Below are 15,942 nucleotides of genomic sequence, written 5' to 3' on the forward strand. Positions count from 1 at the left end.
CACGACCTTTTCCTAAACCCAACCGTCCCATTCCTGCGAGTCACGGAAACGTAAGCCCACCCACGACCTTTCCCTAACCTCAACCATGCCGTTATTCCCGCAAGTCACAGAAACGTAAACCCACCCACAAGCTTTTCCTTAACCCAATCGTCCCGTTCTTCTTTTCCTAAACCCAACGGTCCCGTTCTTCCCGCGAGTCATGGAAACATAAACCCACCCACGAGCTTTTCCTTAACCTAAGTGCGTCAAAAGGGACGCCAATAGTCCCGACCAAGTGTGTTAGCCTCAATAACAATATATAGTAAATATATATTTAAAAATATCAATTCTAGCCATTTTAAAGATTTTGGAATAGCAAACATCAGGCACTGCCAAGATGGCAGCGGCAGGAGCCACCGGGAGCTGCACAATTTGAGCTTAAATTGGCTCCCTTGAACCCTTGACAGCATGGAGATAAATGAAGTATCTATCCACACACGGTAACCTCTTTTATATTACACACATTGTATCTAAGGCAGGTTATGGCTGCAACTGAGATTCATCTGTTTTGATTGTGCCTGTATATATACACGACCAGGCCTCATGTCAGTTAGAACTGAGTATCGGCTGGAAATGTGAGAAAGTAGCTTTTATCTCAGGGCGCTGGCAGTGGGCGTATATAAGAAAGGCAAAATATGAAGGTTTCGTTATCGTAGATACAGATCAGAAGGGCAACAAATACATGTAAAGACATTCTCCCATTGGCTTTCCCTGGATACAACCATCTAGTAATAACATATGACCCAGTTGGTGGCTCCCAACTAGGATAGGAGGTGTTGTGCATATGTGTGTGTGTGTGTGTGTGTGTGTGTGTGTGTGTGTGAGAGAGAGAGAGTCCGTGTGTGCATGCGTGCGTGCGTGCGTGCGTGCATGCGTGCATGTGCATTAATAAGAGACCCTGAGACAATGACAGACACCAAGCCCTAATTAGGTTGTCATGCTGAGAGAGCGAGGGGAAGACAGAAAGAAAGAGAGAGAGAGAGAGAGAGAGAGAGAGAAGGAGAGAGAGAAAGAGAGAGAGAGAAGGAGAGAGAGAAAGACATAGGGAGAGAGAGCTTATTAAGGAGGATAGGTGTCAAGCTCTGGCAGGAAAAGGAGGTGGGAGGAGAGCAGAAGAGGGGGAGGCTGAGTGGGAGGGTGATGAGGCGAGATGAAGAGAATCGGTTGCAGATAAGATCAGGAGGAGAGGAAGAGTGAGAGACAGAGAGAAAGAAAGAGAGAGAAAGAGAGAGAGAGAGAGAGAGAGAGAGAGAGAGAGAGAGGGGGGCCAAAGGGAGGAAGATGGAACAGAAGCAAGAAGCTAAAGAAGAACAGGAGATGAGGAGAAAGAGGTGTAGAAGATGGAGGCAGCTGGTGAGATGGAGGGACAGCGAAGACAGGGAAGGTGGTGAACAAACAAGGCTCAAGTAGAGAGGGGGAGATGGGGATTTATGACACGCAGCATCGGGAGAGCTGTTCTTCTAGAACAACGAAAGCGTCTAGGGCAGGGGTGTCAAACTCAGTTTCACTAAGGGCCGCCCTGGGAAATGAGAATCACATGCTTTTACTGAAAAAAGTCAAATATCTGACTGTATTACTGTGTTGCTTTTTTGTTGTCGAATTTATCATTTTTTATGCTTTCTCCGAAACTTACTTTACTTTTTTTCGACTCCTGTTGCATTTTTGTTGACATAAAGCCCTACAAAAGTCTGCAAAACAGAGTATTGCAAATCAAGCAGAACACTGATTACATTTTTAAAATCAGGCTACCACATAGCCGACTCACAGCAACCTGTTTCACAGCCTGATTATGAAAACTCTCTGCTTCTGTGGGGTATTTCTGAGTCTCATAGTTGGTAAAATCTGCCAAATTCTGCTTTGAGTGTAGCGTAAATACAGTTTCCCGTCTTTTGGGGTTTTGCGCACAACTAGGCAGACCAAAATTTTTTGTGAACCTAAAATGATATGCTGGCCCACAGGAGCGTTTCATAAATTAGCGCCCCCTAGCGTTGGCTGGGAAATACAACGGCATAACTAAACCAGAGTACATCAGTCGTGGATTTTAACGAAAAGGTTTTGATTTTAAACATGTCTTTAACGTTGTGAAAAGGTTGCTGTTTGGTTATGCTTAGGCACAAAAACTACTTGGTTATGTTTAGAAAATGATCGTGGTTTGAGTTAAAGTGCTCATATTATGCTCATTTTCAGGTTCATAATTGTATTTAGAGTTTATATCAGAATAGGTTTACATGGTTTAATTTTCAAAAAACACCATCTTTTTGTTGTACTGCACATTGCAGCAGCTCCTCTTTTCACCCTGTGTGTTGAGCTTTCTGTTTTAGCTACAGAGTGAGACATCTCACTTCTCTTCCTTCTTTGTTGGGAGTCGCACATGCTCAGTAGCTAGGTAAGGACTACTAGCCAGTCAGAAGCAGAGTACGAGGGCGTGCTACGCTAGCAGCTAGGCGAGCATTATAACGTGTGTTACAAAGTGACGCACGTTCTTCACGGAAGTAAAGGCTGGACTACAATAGAGCTGTTTGGAGCAGTTTGTGAACAGTGTTTTCTGTTGGAGATGGTAAGTCCCTTTGGGGTGGACTTTGGGCTTTTTCACTTTGTAAACCTATAACATGCACAAAAAAGATATACAGTATAACACAGTAAAGGAAAGGGGAAAAGCCAAAAAGCATAATATGAGCACTTTAAAATCGTTACTTTACTTCCAGTTACGCATGTGACACTGAACCTGACGTTTGTTAAGTAAAAAACAACAACTTGCAATTTACTTTTAGTTTCAAATAGGACTTGAACCCCCACTCTCCCGGGTGAAAGTCCTGTGTATGTCTGACCCATCCACCAACCTACCAATTAGACCACTTTATATAGCCACTAGAGGACCGACTGCAGGTAAACAATGTAAGCCTTGTTCTGGGCTACAAAGCCAACTGGTACACATCTTGATACCTCACCACCACCACTGTAGTATCAAACAAATGTTTACACACACATCCCTAATGGGCCAGGTAGGACTCAGGCCAAATTTTGCCATATTGTAAATATTCAATTTATTAAACTGGCAGCATTCCCCATACCTAGCAGGGAAAATATGCAGACACACACATACACATACACACACACAAGTTGTGAGATTCTGACCAGACCTCAACAAATGTAATTAAGTAATGCCGAAAGAGTTTTTGTGCTACTGACTGACTAATCTGTATACTAGGAATCCAAATACATAGCAAATTGTCATAGTGAATATCTCACAATAATAAAATAGTATTATTTTTGAAACACCATTCATCTGGGTTTTGAAATTATATGAATATTGATTACCTAGGGCAGGGGGCATTTTTCTCTCAAAATGGATACAGAGAGGTTTCAAATAACCATCAGTTTTATCCAAAACACCAAAAACAGCGCTGCTATTTGCCAACGCAATGTAAATGGGCCACCTGGGTACAGACAGAAGACTCTGAGTCAGAAATCTATTCCAAAGTTGTTCCCATGTGATGAAATCAACAACACCGAGGCAACTTCAAGAGCCCTGCTGCATGTCAGTCGGGCCAAAAATATTTTGTGTGCTAGCTGGTAAAAATCTTTGCCGAGGTTGTTTTGTCTCATGAAGCAAATGTGCTGTGGCTGAAAGTGAAACTTCAAAAATAAAGTCTATGTTTTGCACAGTTTACTTTGACCTAGGTCCCATGTGGGGAGAGAAGCAGTATCTATATGATGTTCACAAAGTCTTATGAACAATGCATCCAGCTCAACCAGAAATAATCCCAAATTGTGCTTTGCCTTGGAGAATCAGGGCTGTACCCCAAACCCGTTTTTTTATCATTCTACTTTTTTGGGTCGACTCATACCAGTGTCAAGTTATTGTTGTAAGTGTGTGTGTGTGTGTGTGTGTGTGTGTGTGTGTACGGGTTACCTTAATACACAGGTGTAGAAGCCATTGTCTTCCATTTCAGCAGATCTGAACCAGATGGAGTCGTCTTCTTTACTCAGTCTATGACCTGAGAAGATGATAGGCTCCTAAAGGACACAATACAAAATACAATGTTGAAGCAATACATATCCCTGCCTCTGCTGAATTATTTTTACCAAATGTATTCTCCCCCCCCCTAAAATAGAAGTAGCCTTTTTTTAAACTATGTAAAGTGCTGTTACGTGAACAGTCTATAGTGCGATAGAACGATAAAATCAGAGCAGCAGTTGCTGGTTGTATTTAGCCGCTACAGAGCTCCGGGACACCGGCTACCAGCGGCAGGTGTTTAGCCGCCAGTAGTTGACTGCTAGTCGACTACAGGCACCGCCAGATGACGGTCCTTTCAGGTGCCACGTAGTGGAGTTTAGCCAGAAAAAGTGAGCGTCATGCGGCAATGACAGTTAAGTTTAGGCACCAAAACGACTCGTTAAGTTTAGGGAAAAGATCGTGGTTTGGATTAAAACACTCCTGAGGAACAAAGAAGTGTTTCCTTGGTGAAAGTCTTTTGTTTTCACCGCGAAGTGAACTCCGCTCTCAGGCTTGAAAGCGCTGTGTTTTATGTTGACACCACATTTTGAGATTATTTTCCATTGAATATTGAATTTGATAAATACGTGTTTTGGCATGCCTGGCTGAGTGGCATCCATGGTACTGAAAGGGGGATTTCATTCTTGCATGTTTTGTTTTGTTGTGCATGATGAATAAACATCCCCCCCCCCTGCTTTTTTCATAAATCGCACCCTGAACATATTATGTAATATAATTACAATGATATAGAGCAGAACAACCCTGTCTCCTAATAATACGTTCCAACAAGTCCTGCAAGCCATACAACAATATCGTTAATTATTCCTGCCCTCTAATACGACCCACATGAGTGTTTCATAAATTAGCACCCGTAGCAGTGGCAGGAAATAAGACTTTACATCTAAACCAGAGAACGTAACAGTCACAGTTTTAAACACCTTATTAACATTGTGAAATGGTCTCAGTGTGGTTAGGTTTAGGCACAAAAACTAGTCGGTTATGTTTAGGCACCAATGCTAACTAGTTACATTTAGAAAAAGTTACGGTTACGCACTTGACACAGCACCTGACGTAGCTCCGTTTGTTGTAAAGTTAAAGAAAAAACCTCACTGTTTACTTTCATTTTTACATGGGACAACCTCGGTCTCCTGGGTGACAGTCCTGCATTTGTTTGATCCATCCATCACTCTAACCTGCCTCCTAACATGGACATTTTGCAGTTTTACACTTTGTCATGTTTCGACCTGCTTTGCTTTTTTCTCATAATAACTACTAAGGCCACTAGAGGCTGCTGTCACTATAAACATAAACATAGGTCGTAATTGCTGCTTGAAAAAATGACTTATGTGGGCGTCTTTCGGGGGAGGACAGTCTCTTATGTTCATATACAATAAAACTACATTCTTAATTACGTTTCGAAGGAAAAAACGTATTTTCCAGGGACGTTGTGAAAAGGTTGCTGTTTTAAACACGTTAACGTTGTGAATTTAAACAAAACGACTTGGCTAGGTTCAGGAAAAAGTCGTGGTTCGGGTTAAAATAAGTATTAATTTAAGTACATCGGTACGGTAAGTACGATCTCCTGGGTGAAAGTCCTGTTGTTGTTTGACACATTAACCAACCCAACCTGCCTCTTTACGTGGAATTTGACGCTCTTGTACTTTGTCACTTCACTTCCTCGTTTGCGCTATGATAATTAATACGGCTACTAGAGGTCGCTGCCTAACAACAAACTACAAAATATGGGTCATTATAAGCTGCTTGCACAATCAACCTATATGGTCGTTTTCTGGGTTTCAAGAAAAACTTATTTTCCCGTGAGTGGCGCACGTTCAACTTGGCTACGTTTGGGAAAAAGTCATGGTTTGGGTTAAATTAAGTACATTTGTTTAATTTACGTACCTAAGTTAAGTACATCAGTATGGGTCGTTATAAGCTGCTTGCACAATCAACCTATACGGTCGTTTTCTGGGTGAGGACGATCTGATATGGCATTGTTATGGTTTGGAATAACAAAAACAAAAAACAAATAATTTTAATTATAAATGATTATCAATCAATCAATCAAAATGTATTTATACAGCACTTTACAGAACCAGCAGGTATCCAAAGTGCTTAACATCAGAAACCAAGAGTAAAAAACACATATCATACAATAAAAAGAATGAACATAGAAAACGGTAAAATCAGAAAAGGTTACAAAGAAACAGAAGAATGAAATTGTCACACCACTGCTACGTATTAAAAGCCAGACTAAACAGATACGTTTTGAGTTTGGATCTAAAAAGAGCTACATCTATAATAGTGCGAAACAATAAAATCTTAAAATCTATTCTAAAACGCACAGGGAGCCAATGTAGAGTGTAGAGAACGGGAGTGATATGTGCACGTCTAGATGTATTTGTTAAAAAGCGAGTAGCAGCATTTTGCACAAGTTGAAGACGTGAGATGGAGGTCTGATTCAGACCACCATAAAGATGATTAACATAAATAAGATTATGATGACTTTTAATTCTAATTATTTAATTATAATACAAACAAAAAAATGTAAGAACCACATAAGACAAATTACATTTGATTGATTATTTTCACTTTATCGTTGATAGTGTTGGACTTCCATACCCCACCTATCATATCAGCTATTATTCCAAGTGATCTTACCTCAGCATCTCCTTTGTTCTTGTACCAGATGAGGCGCAGCTTGGCGTTGGTTGCCATGGTGTAGTTGGTTCGGATGTAGCTGTAGAACAAGGCACATTTCACCCGAACAGGTTCCCCAGCCAGAACATGGTACTCCTTCAGATCCACCGACCAGTCTATGCATCCATCCACTGTAAGGAGAGAAAAACAGACATAGAAATATTGAGAGTGTGGTGATAGATATACAGTACATACTGTAGGCCATTATAGAGTGGAACGACTCCAAATACAACTCTGCTTTAAACTGCAGGGGCGAGAAACATTGATGAAAACAGGGAACAGGGTTAGAAACTCAAATAGGTTAGGAAGCAAAACATGAACGATCATCAAAAAAACTTTATAGGCGATTCTTTATAAAGAAAACATGCTTGGCCAGGGAGAAAGAGTGACAGGAAAAAAAATTAAATAGAAAAAGAGAGCGTGAGTGACAGGGAGATTGTTTTGTTTCTTCAGTAATATTGTTCTCTACCTTCAAGGCAATAAAACATTGAATATGAAATTGAGAGTGTGTGCGTGTGTTGTCTTCCATGAACGAGTTGGAGGGGGCAACAGCGCAAGAGAATAAAAGAGATACATACAGAAAATGTTATACTTTATGTATGTGAAAGACAAACAGAGAGTGACAATAATGAAAAGGTAAGTTAGTGTATTAGGAGCTGCAATTGAACATCTGAAAGAAAAGATCAAATGACAGACAAATGAATGAAATGCCGTTGTTTTAATTTTACTTTTTCAACCAAATGTTTGCCTTCTTCTATTGTGTTGCTGGATACATTGCATGAAACTGAAATAAAGATAGAGAAAAAGCGAGCAATAACTGAAGAAAAAATGCACTGTAATAAATGTGTATAAAGAGTTGCGTGACTGTATATTTTAACAGAAATTGTCTATAGAAAGTTATATTTTAGTTTTTTACAGTTTGAATTGTATAGTTTGCGCTCCGACAGCTTTTTGTTCGGCCTCAGAGGTTGGTTTTGGGGGATTAAAGAAGTCCACGCTGTCACTTTTATCTCCATTTTTGATTTTTTTTTCGAAGTTGTTGCTTTTCTCCGACCTTTTGTGACACATTTACGACATTTTTGTCACCTTGTTTTCGACCTTTTGGACGCTTTTTACGATGTTGTTGAAGTTAATTTTAATGTTTTCAGCAGTTTACTAACTGAGCAGCTTTGTATGAGAAAATGTTATATAGGCCTAAAAACAATTCTGTATTTTAACTGTAGCTATACAAACCAGTTCTTTAAATAATATATAATAATATAATAAAATATATAAAGGAAGAGAGAGAGAAAAGAAGAAAGAGGGTGTTGCGCTGTCGGGGTGAGACCCGGTCAGCCGGAACGAACAGAAAACAAGTCGTAGATGGAAGACAAGTAAGAGCTGGTGAGATGTAGAGGTCAGGATGGAAAATGACAAGCAGCTTTCCCAAATGGACTTCCCTCCTTCCACTGCCCATCCTCCCCCCTTTCCGCTCCTTCTCTTCTGTCTTTTCTCTCTGTCCTTTTGGTCCTCTGACTTCGTTTCCCCCCTCTTATCGTCTGAGGCACAGATAGATGTGCTCCGTTTTAACTGAAGCCTTCAGGCGCTTTCCCTCTTAATTTCAGCTCTACCCTGCAGCAATAAAGCCCCCCTGGATCTGTCATCTGGCCAAAAGATATACCTCCTCAACCTCACATTATCATTTTCCTCTTGGTTTTTTATTAAGCAATACTGGAAATAACCAGTGCACACGGCATTATTTGCATATGAACCGATAATGCAGTCAAAACAAAATCAAACAAATTCTTTCCCTGGCACCCTATTAACACAATCTGACTCAGTCTAGCAAAGGAATTTCCCCATTGTGGGATTAATAAAGTGTATCTCTTATCTCTTAGAGCTGTAACAATTCCCAGTTTTGCTGTGCAATTAATTGTCTCAGAAATAATTGCGATTAATATTACAAACCCCAAGTCCAATGAACTTGGGACATTGTGTTAAACGTAAATAAAAACAGAACACACTGATTTGCAAATCCTTTTCGACCTATGTTCAACTGAATACACTACAAAGACAAGATATTTAATGTTCGAACAGATACATTTTGGTTTTTTTTTGCAAATATTCACTCATTTTGAATTTGATGCCTGCAACACGTTCCAAAAAAGCTGGGAGAGTTGAGGAATGCTCAAAAAACACCTGTTTGGAACATTCCACAGGTGAACGGGTTGATTGGTCATGATTGGGTATAAAAGGAGCATCCCAAAAGGCTCACTCGTTCACAAGCAAGAATGGGGTGAGGTTCACCACTTTGTGAACAACTGCAAATAGTCCAACAGTTTAAGAACAACGTTTCTCAATGTACAATTGCAAGGAATTTAGGGATTTCATCATCTACAGTCCATAATATCATCAAAAGATCCAAAGAATCTGAAGAAATCTCTGCACCTAAGCGGCAAGGCCGAAAAGCAACATTGAATGCCTATGATCTTCGATCCCTCAGGCGGCACTGCTATAAAAACCATCATTACCATGTGGGATCAGGAACACTTTGGAAAACCATTGTCAGTTAACACAGTTCGTCGCTACATCTACAAGTGCAAGTTCAAACTCTACCATGCAAAGCGAAAGCCATATATCAACAGCACCCAGAAACGCCGCCAGCTCCTCTGGGCCCGAGCTCATCTGAGGGTTGGATGGACTGACGCAGGGTGGAAAAGTGTGCGGTGGAGGAAAAGGACCATCCAGACTGTTATCAGCGTGAAGTTCGAAAGCCAGCATCTGTGATGGTATGGAGGTGTGTTAGGTGGGCCCATGGCATGGGTAACTTGCACAGCTGTGAAGGCTCCATTAATGCTGAAAGGTACATACAGGTTTTGGAGCAACATATGCTGCCATCCAAGTAATGTCTTTTTCAGGGACGACCCTGCTAATTTCAGCAAGACAATGCCAAGCTACATTCTGCACGTGTTACAACAGCGTGGCTTCGTAGTAAAAGAGTGCAGGTACTAGACTGGCCTGCCTGCAGTCCAGACCTGTCTCCCATTGAAAATGTGTGGCCATTGTGAAGCGCAAAATACAACAACGGAGACCCTGGGCTGTTGAGTAACTGAAGTTGTACATCAAGCAAGAATGGGAAAGAATTTCACCTACAAAGCTCCAACAATTAGTCTCCAGTTCCCAAACGCTTATTGAGTGATGTTAAAAGGAAAGGTTATGTAACACAGTGTTAAACATGCTCCTGTCCCAGCGTTTTGCAGAAATCAAATTCAAAATGAGTAAATATTTGCAAAAAAACAATAAAGTTTATCAGTTTGAACATTAGTATCTTGTCTTTGTAATGAATTTAATTGAATATAGGTTAAAAATGATTTGAAAAATCATTTTTAACAGCCTATGAAGTAAACAACGCCTCTTTATTGTTATAAAACATTTTTCTAACTGTATACACCCTCATCATTTTTGTTATGAACGTGTACAGAGTCAAGTGCCAACAACTAGCATAGCTTTAGCTCAACAGTCCGACCAATAATCCCTTATATAATTACAATTTGGCATATCTAAACAAACAGTTACCATCAACAGTCATACCCCTTAGGATCTTAGCTAACGTTGGCAGTTAATCGCGGTTAAACAAAGAAACAATGAAAAAAAAAGACAATTAGACAATTATGTAATAATTGTTACAGGCCTAACTCAGTCAAACTAAAACCCACAGACAATCCACACACTGCTAACTCAGACTGGTGTCAGGATCTCGCATGTCCTTGGAGGATCAACGTCCAAAAATCGGATTAGAAATCACACAGTGTACAAAGGGTGCTCCTTGTAACTGTTAGACTCAGTTTAGATTCTTTCCTTTAGATTTAGTTTTTAAATGTCCTTTCTGGCAAAAGCCCCGCCCACTTCCTGTGCACATATGAATACAGATATTTATTTTACACAATCATTTAACGCTAGCTTTGCAGTCAATCCCTAGAGAATGCACCCTGATGTGGCTACGCCCCTTGTACAGTTTCTACAACCCTAAAGTGCAGTCAGAAGTCAGATGTTCTATGCTGGATGTGGATTGTTACCGTGGCTACCGCTGTAAATCAATGTACACGTGTATTAGCACTCTGTAAAATGTGTCAAGTGTAATTTGTGTTGAGTTAAGTCATATCCAAAGATTTAAAGACTTCATTTGCATGAGTTTGTGGCGCAGATTTACGACCGCACACTTAATTGGTTACATTTATAGATTTAGCAATATGCATCAAGCCATACAGAGGCAGGAGAGATTTACTGTAGTATCAACGTACACATGCAGATTTATTTACCCACTATCACTCTTTCTCGACCAAATGATTTAGTACTCATCCAACACACACACACACACACACACACACACACACACACACACACAGTATTTAACAAACAGCAGACATTTAATCATTGACAAGGTTGCCAGATATTCAGAAGATTATCATCATAAAAACTCAAGGTGTGTGTTTAAGTGTGTGGGTGTGTGTTTCTAAGTGCAGAAAATGAAGTAAATGAATTAACAGAACAGTAAATTAATGAGCTGACACAAATTGAAGGTGTGAGTGCAGTCCATTCAACATCTAACACAGAGGATCCCACTCTCTCTCTCACACACACACACAAACAGGGCATCACATTAATAGAAAATCACGTTAGTTTGGTCTACTGGACTAATGCCTTTTGTTTCAGACAATGTTCAACACAGGACACACACACACACACACACACACACACACACACACTCACTATGTAGCTGCAGGTCATAACCAAAGCAAGCTCCCTATAATTCATTCATCCCTGCTTCTGCTCGTGCATGCTGTGTATTAATCTGTGCAGGTGAGTGTAAGTGCATGAGTGGGAGTGTGTATATAAGCCTGTCATATGTGTGTGCGTAGGGTAGAGTGCAGCTGCGTGTGTCTGTAGACATATTAAATGTGTGGGCGAGGTGTTAGCATGGCCAGATATATCATTCCCGTCAGCTCTATTTGCATATGGATGTTCCCAAACGGCAGAATGAAAATAACCCTGGATAAATGGCAAAGTTTCAGAGTTTGAAAAAGTGCAGAGACTTTTTGGGCAAAACACATTCAGACAGAGTCACAAACCTCAATATGGGGCTATACTACTACTTTTATTTGGCTGACAATTTTATCATCAAGGTTTCTCTGAAAATGTATCTAAAGTGAAAAAGTATAATAAAATGCTTAGAATAAAACTGTTCTTCACCTTCTCTGCAATTCTGATCTTTGAAGAGACATATAGTATACATATACAGGATTGGAATGATTATTTTAAAAATGTATTCCGCTAAAATTACTAACCAACTGTTAAGACATGTAGTCAGTTATGTAATCCAAGTATCACAATAATAAAGTAATGTGAATGGATTACCTTCCGTTGCTTTTGGATTACAATATAGGTTTGTAATGGTACTTGTATTCGTCCCAAACCGTTTGGGTACAGGACGCTCAGATCAGTATGCGACATTGGTTTGGCACGCCCAAGCACATCAAAATATTCTATTTATGTTGAGTACTCACACTCGGAACAGAAGTCTGAAGCTGGAGTTTTACCCAGAAGTCTTGGCAGCGCACTAATTGTTGTCTATCAGCTGTACCATGCTAGTAGACTTAGCCCGGTTAGACGGTTTAGTCAAGCTCAATGGACACCAATTAGTTTCAAACTGTATGCCGAAAATATTTAGCTGAAGCCAGGTCTGTCTGTGGAAACATTCAAACATTGAATTTACGACAGCGTCACCTGGATGTGTTGATAAGTGGAACGAAACAAAAACTGACTGGAAGCCTGCCACTGCAAATTTGGACCAAGTCAAACTAATAAGTAATGCTATACATCGCTGCATACAGTTTTTGGATCAATCAATCAATCAACTAACATTTATTTACATAGCACTTTAAGCAGGTATCCATATTGCTTTACATCAAGGTCCAAGAATAAAACAACAAAACATACAATAAAAATAATAAAACATAGAATACAGTAAAATCAGAAATGGTTAGATAAAAACAGGAGGAGAGGGAAAATGTCACACCGCTACTATGTATTAAATGCTATTCTTAATAAATACGTTTTGAGTTTGGATCTTAATCAGAATCAGAATCAGAAAAAGCTTTATTGCCAAGTACGTTTACACACACAAGGAATTTGTCCTGGTGCTGTAGGTGCATGTCACATTAAAGCAACACGCACAGACACACCGAGTCGCCATATATGCGGCGCCAAAACAACTCTCTCTTAACTCTCGCAGGGAGAATACAGCATCACATGAGGAGAGGAGAGGGAAAAAAAAAAGCAACTCTCAGACTATCCTCATAAAGATAAGAACAGTGTGGGAACAGGAAAAAACACCTCAGCACATAGGCACACAAACAGTACATTTGCACTGCTGAACATAACATAACATAACATAACATAAATGTACAGTTGCACATTTGGCTGCGAAGGCGTTGGACTGGGGAGAGGGTAGGTTGGGGGAGTTTGGCCTGCTGAGAAACGCACAGCCCGGCAGTCCCACTAGTGACCCAGTCCGCAGAATGTTATAGCGATAACACAGCACGTTGCCATGGTGACACCCTTGAACAGTCCAGAACCGATACGACAATCAGCAGGCAGTGGGGAAGACGGGGGAGGAACCAAGAGTGTCTCGCTTGCAGAGCCCCAACAGGGTGACTGTTTGTTCCAAGATACGGCCTTGGCAAGGCCGTTCAGGATAAGGGAGCCGAAAGATTAAATTTGTTTTGTCTACGCGAATGGCTGCTCTAATTTAAACATTCATTCTATTGTCCAACTACACACTGTTCAACTGGTCAATTTTTCTTTCCAAATCCATGACCTTCCTCATGATGGTATCCAAGCCACGGGTCATTACCATGTTGTTTTCCATCACGCAATTAATAGTTCCAGTTTGCAAACTGATCGCTTTTCCGACAGCTTCAGTCAGGCCAGGCAGCTTCCTTGGGCTTTGGACAGCTACCAAAGTCTTTCCAATTCTTCGATAAACCAGAGCGAAGCATCCTCCAATCAGCAACATTCCAGTTATCAGGGTTCCAAATAGGTAGATATCCTCAACGTCCTCCACGGAAAGAGCAGAGAGACACACGAGTAAAATGAGCTACATCTGTAATAGTGCAAATTTCAGGGGGTAACTTGCTCCAACGTCTTGGGGCAACAACTGCGAAGGCTCAATCACCCCACAGTTTGTACCTCGACTGTGGGACTTCTAAAACCAGTTGATTGGATGATCGCATTGACCTATTGTGTTCGCGAAGGGTTAAAATCTCAGACAAATTGATGACAAAACTGAAATTTAAATATGTTACTGGGTCAAAATAACTACATAACTTGCTCCAAAGTCTTGGGGCAGCAACTGCGAAGGCGCGATCACCCCACAGTTTATACCTCGACCATGGGACTTCTAAAACCAGTTGATTGGATGATCGCATTGACCTATTGTGTTCGCGAAAGGTTAAAATCTCGGACAAATCGATGACGAAACTGAAATTTAAATGTTACTGGGTCAAAATAACTACATATTGGTGTGGCTGATCAACCCTGTGGAAATAATATAAATAATTAAAACTGGGTCGAAATAACCTCCTTTTGGGTGCGACTGGTGACCCAGTGGTTTTTATACTCATAGATTACATTACATTACATTTCATTCAGCTGATGCTTTTATCCAAGGCGACTTCCAATAAGAGCATTCCAACATGTCAGTACAAACCCACAACAACAACACCAATCATGTAGGAGAAGTACATTAGCTTCAAATAAGCCAAACTACAAAGTGCCACATGTAAGTGCAACATTGGGTTCGGTGCTAGATTGACCCAAATTGGGCTCGAATTGACCCAGTATTTTTTAGGATGTAGCAAATTACTGGTTCTCCAGAATAAATGGAGTATGGACATGAGAATAACTTAAAAGCTAAAAACAGAAATCTGTATAAAATCTTTAAAAGTGGTAACAGTATATTTTAGTGGAGCTTGGAGTGTCTAGTTTACAGTTTTTCTCAATTGCTAAAACACTAAAATCCATTGGCTGAACAAAGTTCTCAGTTGCCTGAACTCATTTAGCTAATTGTGCAGTCTGTTGTCAATACCTTAAACCATTTCACATGGTAAAACACAATTTGCAGATCTCACTTAGACTTTTCAGCAAATCTCCAAACACATTCTCATTCTCAAAGCACATTCTGCACTCTAATGCACATGTCATCCATACTGGCAAAGTGGCAACAATCAAATACAAATAGAGAACACATGTCATTGATTGAACACAACCACTCAAATGATGTGACACAACCAATATAAGCCAGTTCAGAGAGCAAACAGGTTGTTGAAGGTGGGAAGGAGAAAGTCTGAGAATGGATAGAAGAAACAATGTAAGAGGACGAGTGCATATGCGAGGTGGGCGACGAAGAGGAAGAGGGCAGGAAAGAGGAAGAGGAAGACGAAGAGGATTTTTGTCCCTTTTAGTATTGTATACTGTAGTACAGTGCATTGTATGCTGTATACTGTACAATGAACAAATTGTATGGCCCTGAACATTGTGCTTTCCAACAGTACTGACTGCTCAATTGACTGGTTGCAGGTTCATATCAACAAAGAACAAGAATTACAGTATCACAGAGACAAAGGACAAGTTTGTGAGATGCAGGGTACAGTACTGTAAAACTAGGGGTACAAGGAGGAGTAAGAACAAAAAAAATTGCAAAGAGCAAAGCAAAGTAGTAATTTCTGATCAATTTTGAGCTACTATGATAGAACATGTTTTCGTTCATCTAAAGACAATGACGGAAAAAATATGAAATTTGTTTTGAGATGAAAAAATGTACTTCTCCCTGAGAACTACATGTTTTGAACAATGCGTTTTCTATTTTTTGGTGTATTGTTTACTGACTGCTTGATCGTGTATATCATTTTGATCATTTTGTTTATGATTTGAGAGCAGTGTTTGATTTTGAACACAGGTAAAACTGTTTTGAGGTGAAAGTTTCATTTTGCAAGAGGAGTCCGAGATTTTGTAAATAGTGCTTGAAGATGAGGTTTTGTGTTTAATGTTTTCAGAAAATGGAGCAAGGTTTCAGAAATTGTGTTTCAGCAATTGAGAAAAACTGTAAACATTGGAAGAGGAGATACATTTTGAAATCTTGAGCTCCATAGGGTTTAATGTAGTTGAAA

The 15,942-nt window shown here is 40.1% G+C and overlaps 1 protein-coding gene across 4 annotated transcripts in view; it reads right to left on the reverse strand.

Annotated features, from left to right (window-relative positions):
* il1rapl2 (interleukin 1 receptor accessory protein-like 2) overlaps positions 1 to 15,942 on the reverse strand; it is a 574,476-nt gene that overhangs the window by 204,728 nt on the left and 353,806 nt on the right. For all 4 annotated transcript variants that reach the window (XM_031280024.2, XM_031280023.2, XM_031280026.2 and 1 more), the window contains exons 3-4: positions 6,698 to 6,867; positions 3,953 to 4,056 (exon numbers count right to left, since the gene is read on the reverse strand). In XM_031280024.2, the coding sequence (XP_031135884.1) occupies positions 3,953 to 4,056; positions 6,698 to 6,867 (274 nt within the window). The remainder of the gene's footprint in view (positions 1 to 3,952; positions 4,057 to 6,697; positions 6,868 to 15,942) is intronic.

The sequence above is a fragment of the Sander lucioperca genome, chromosome 1, assembly GCF_008315115.2.
Source record: "Sander lucioperca isolate FBNREF2018 chromosome 1, SLUC_FBN_1.2, whole genome shotgun sequence".
Classification (NCBI taxonomy): Eukaryota; Metazoa; Chordata; class Actinopteri; order Perciformes; family Percidae; genus Sander; species Sander lucioperca.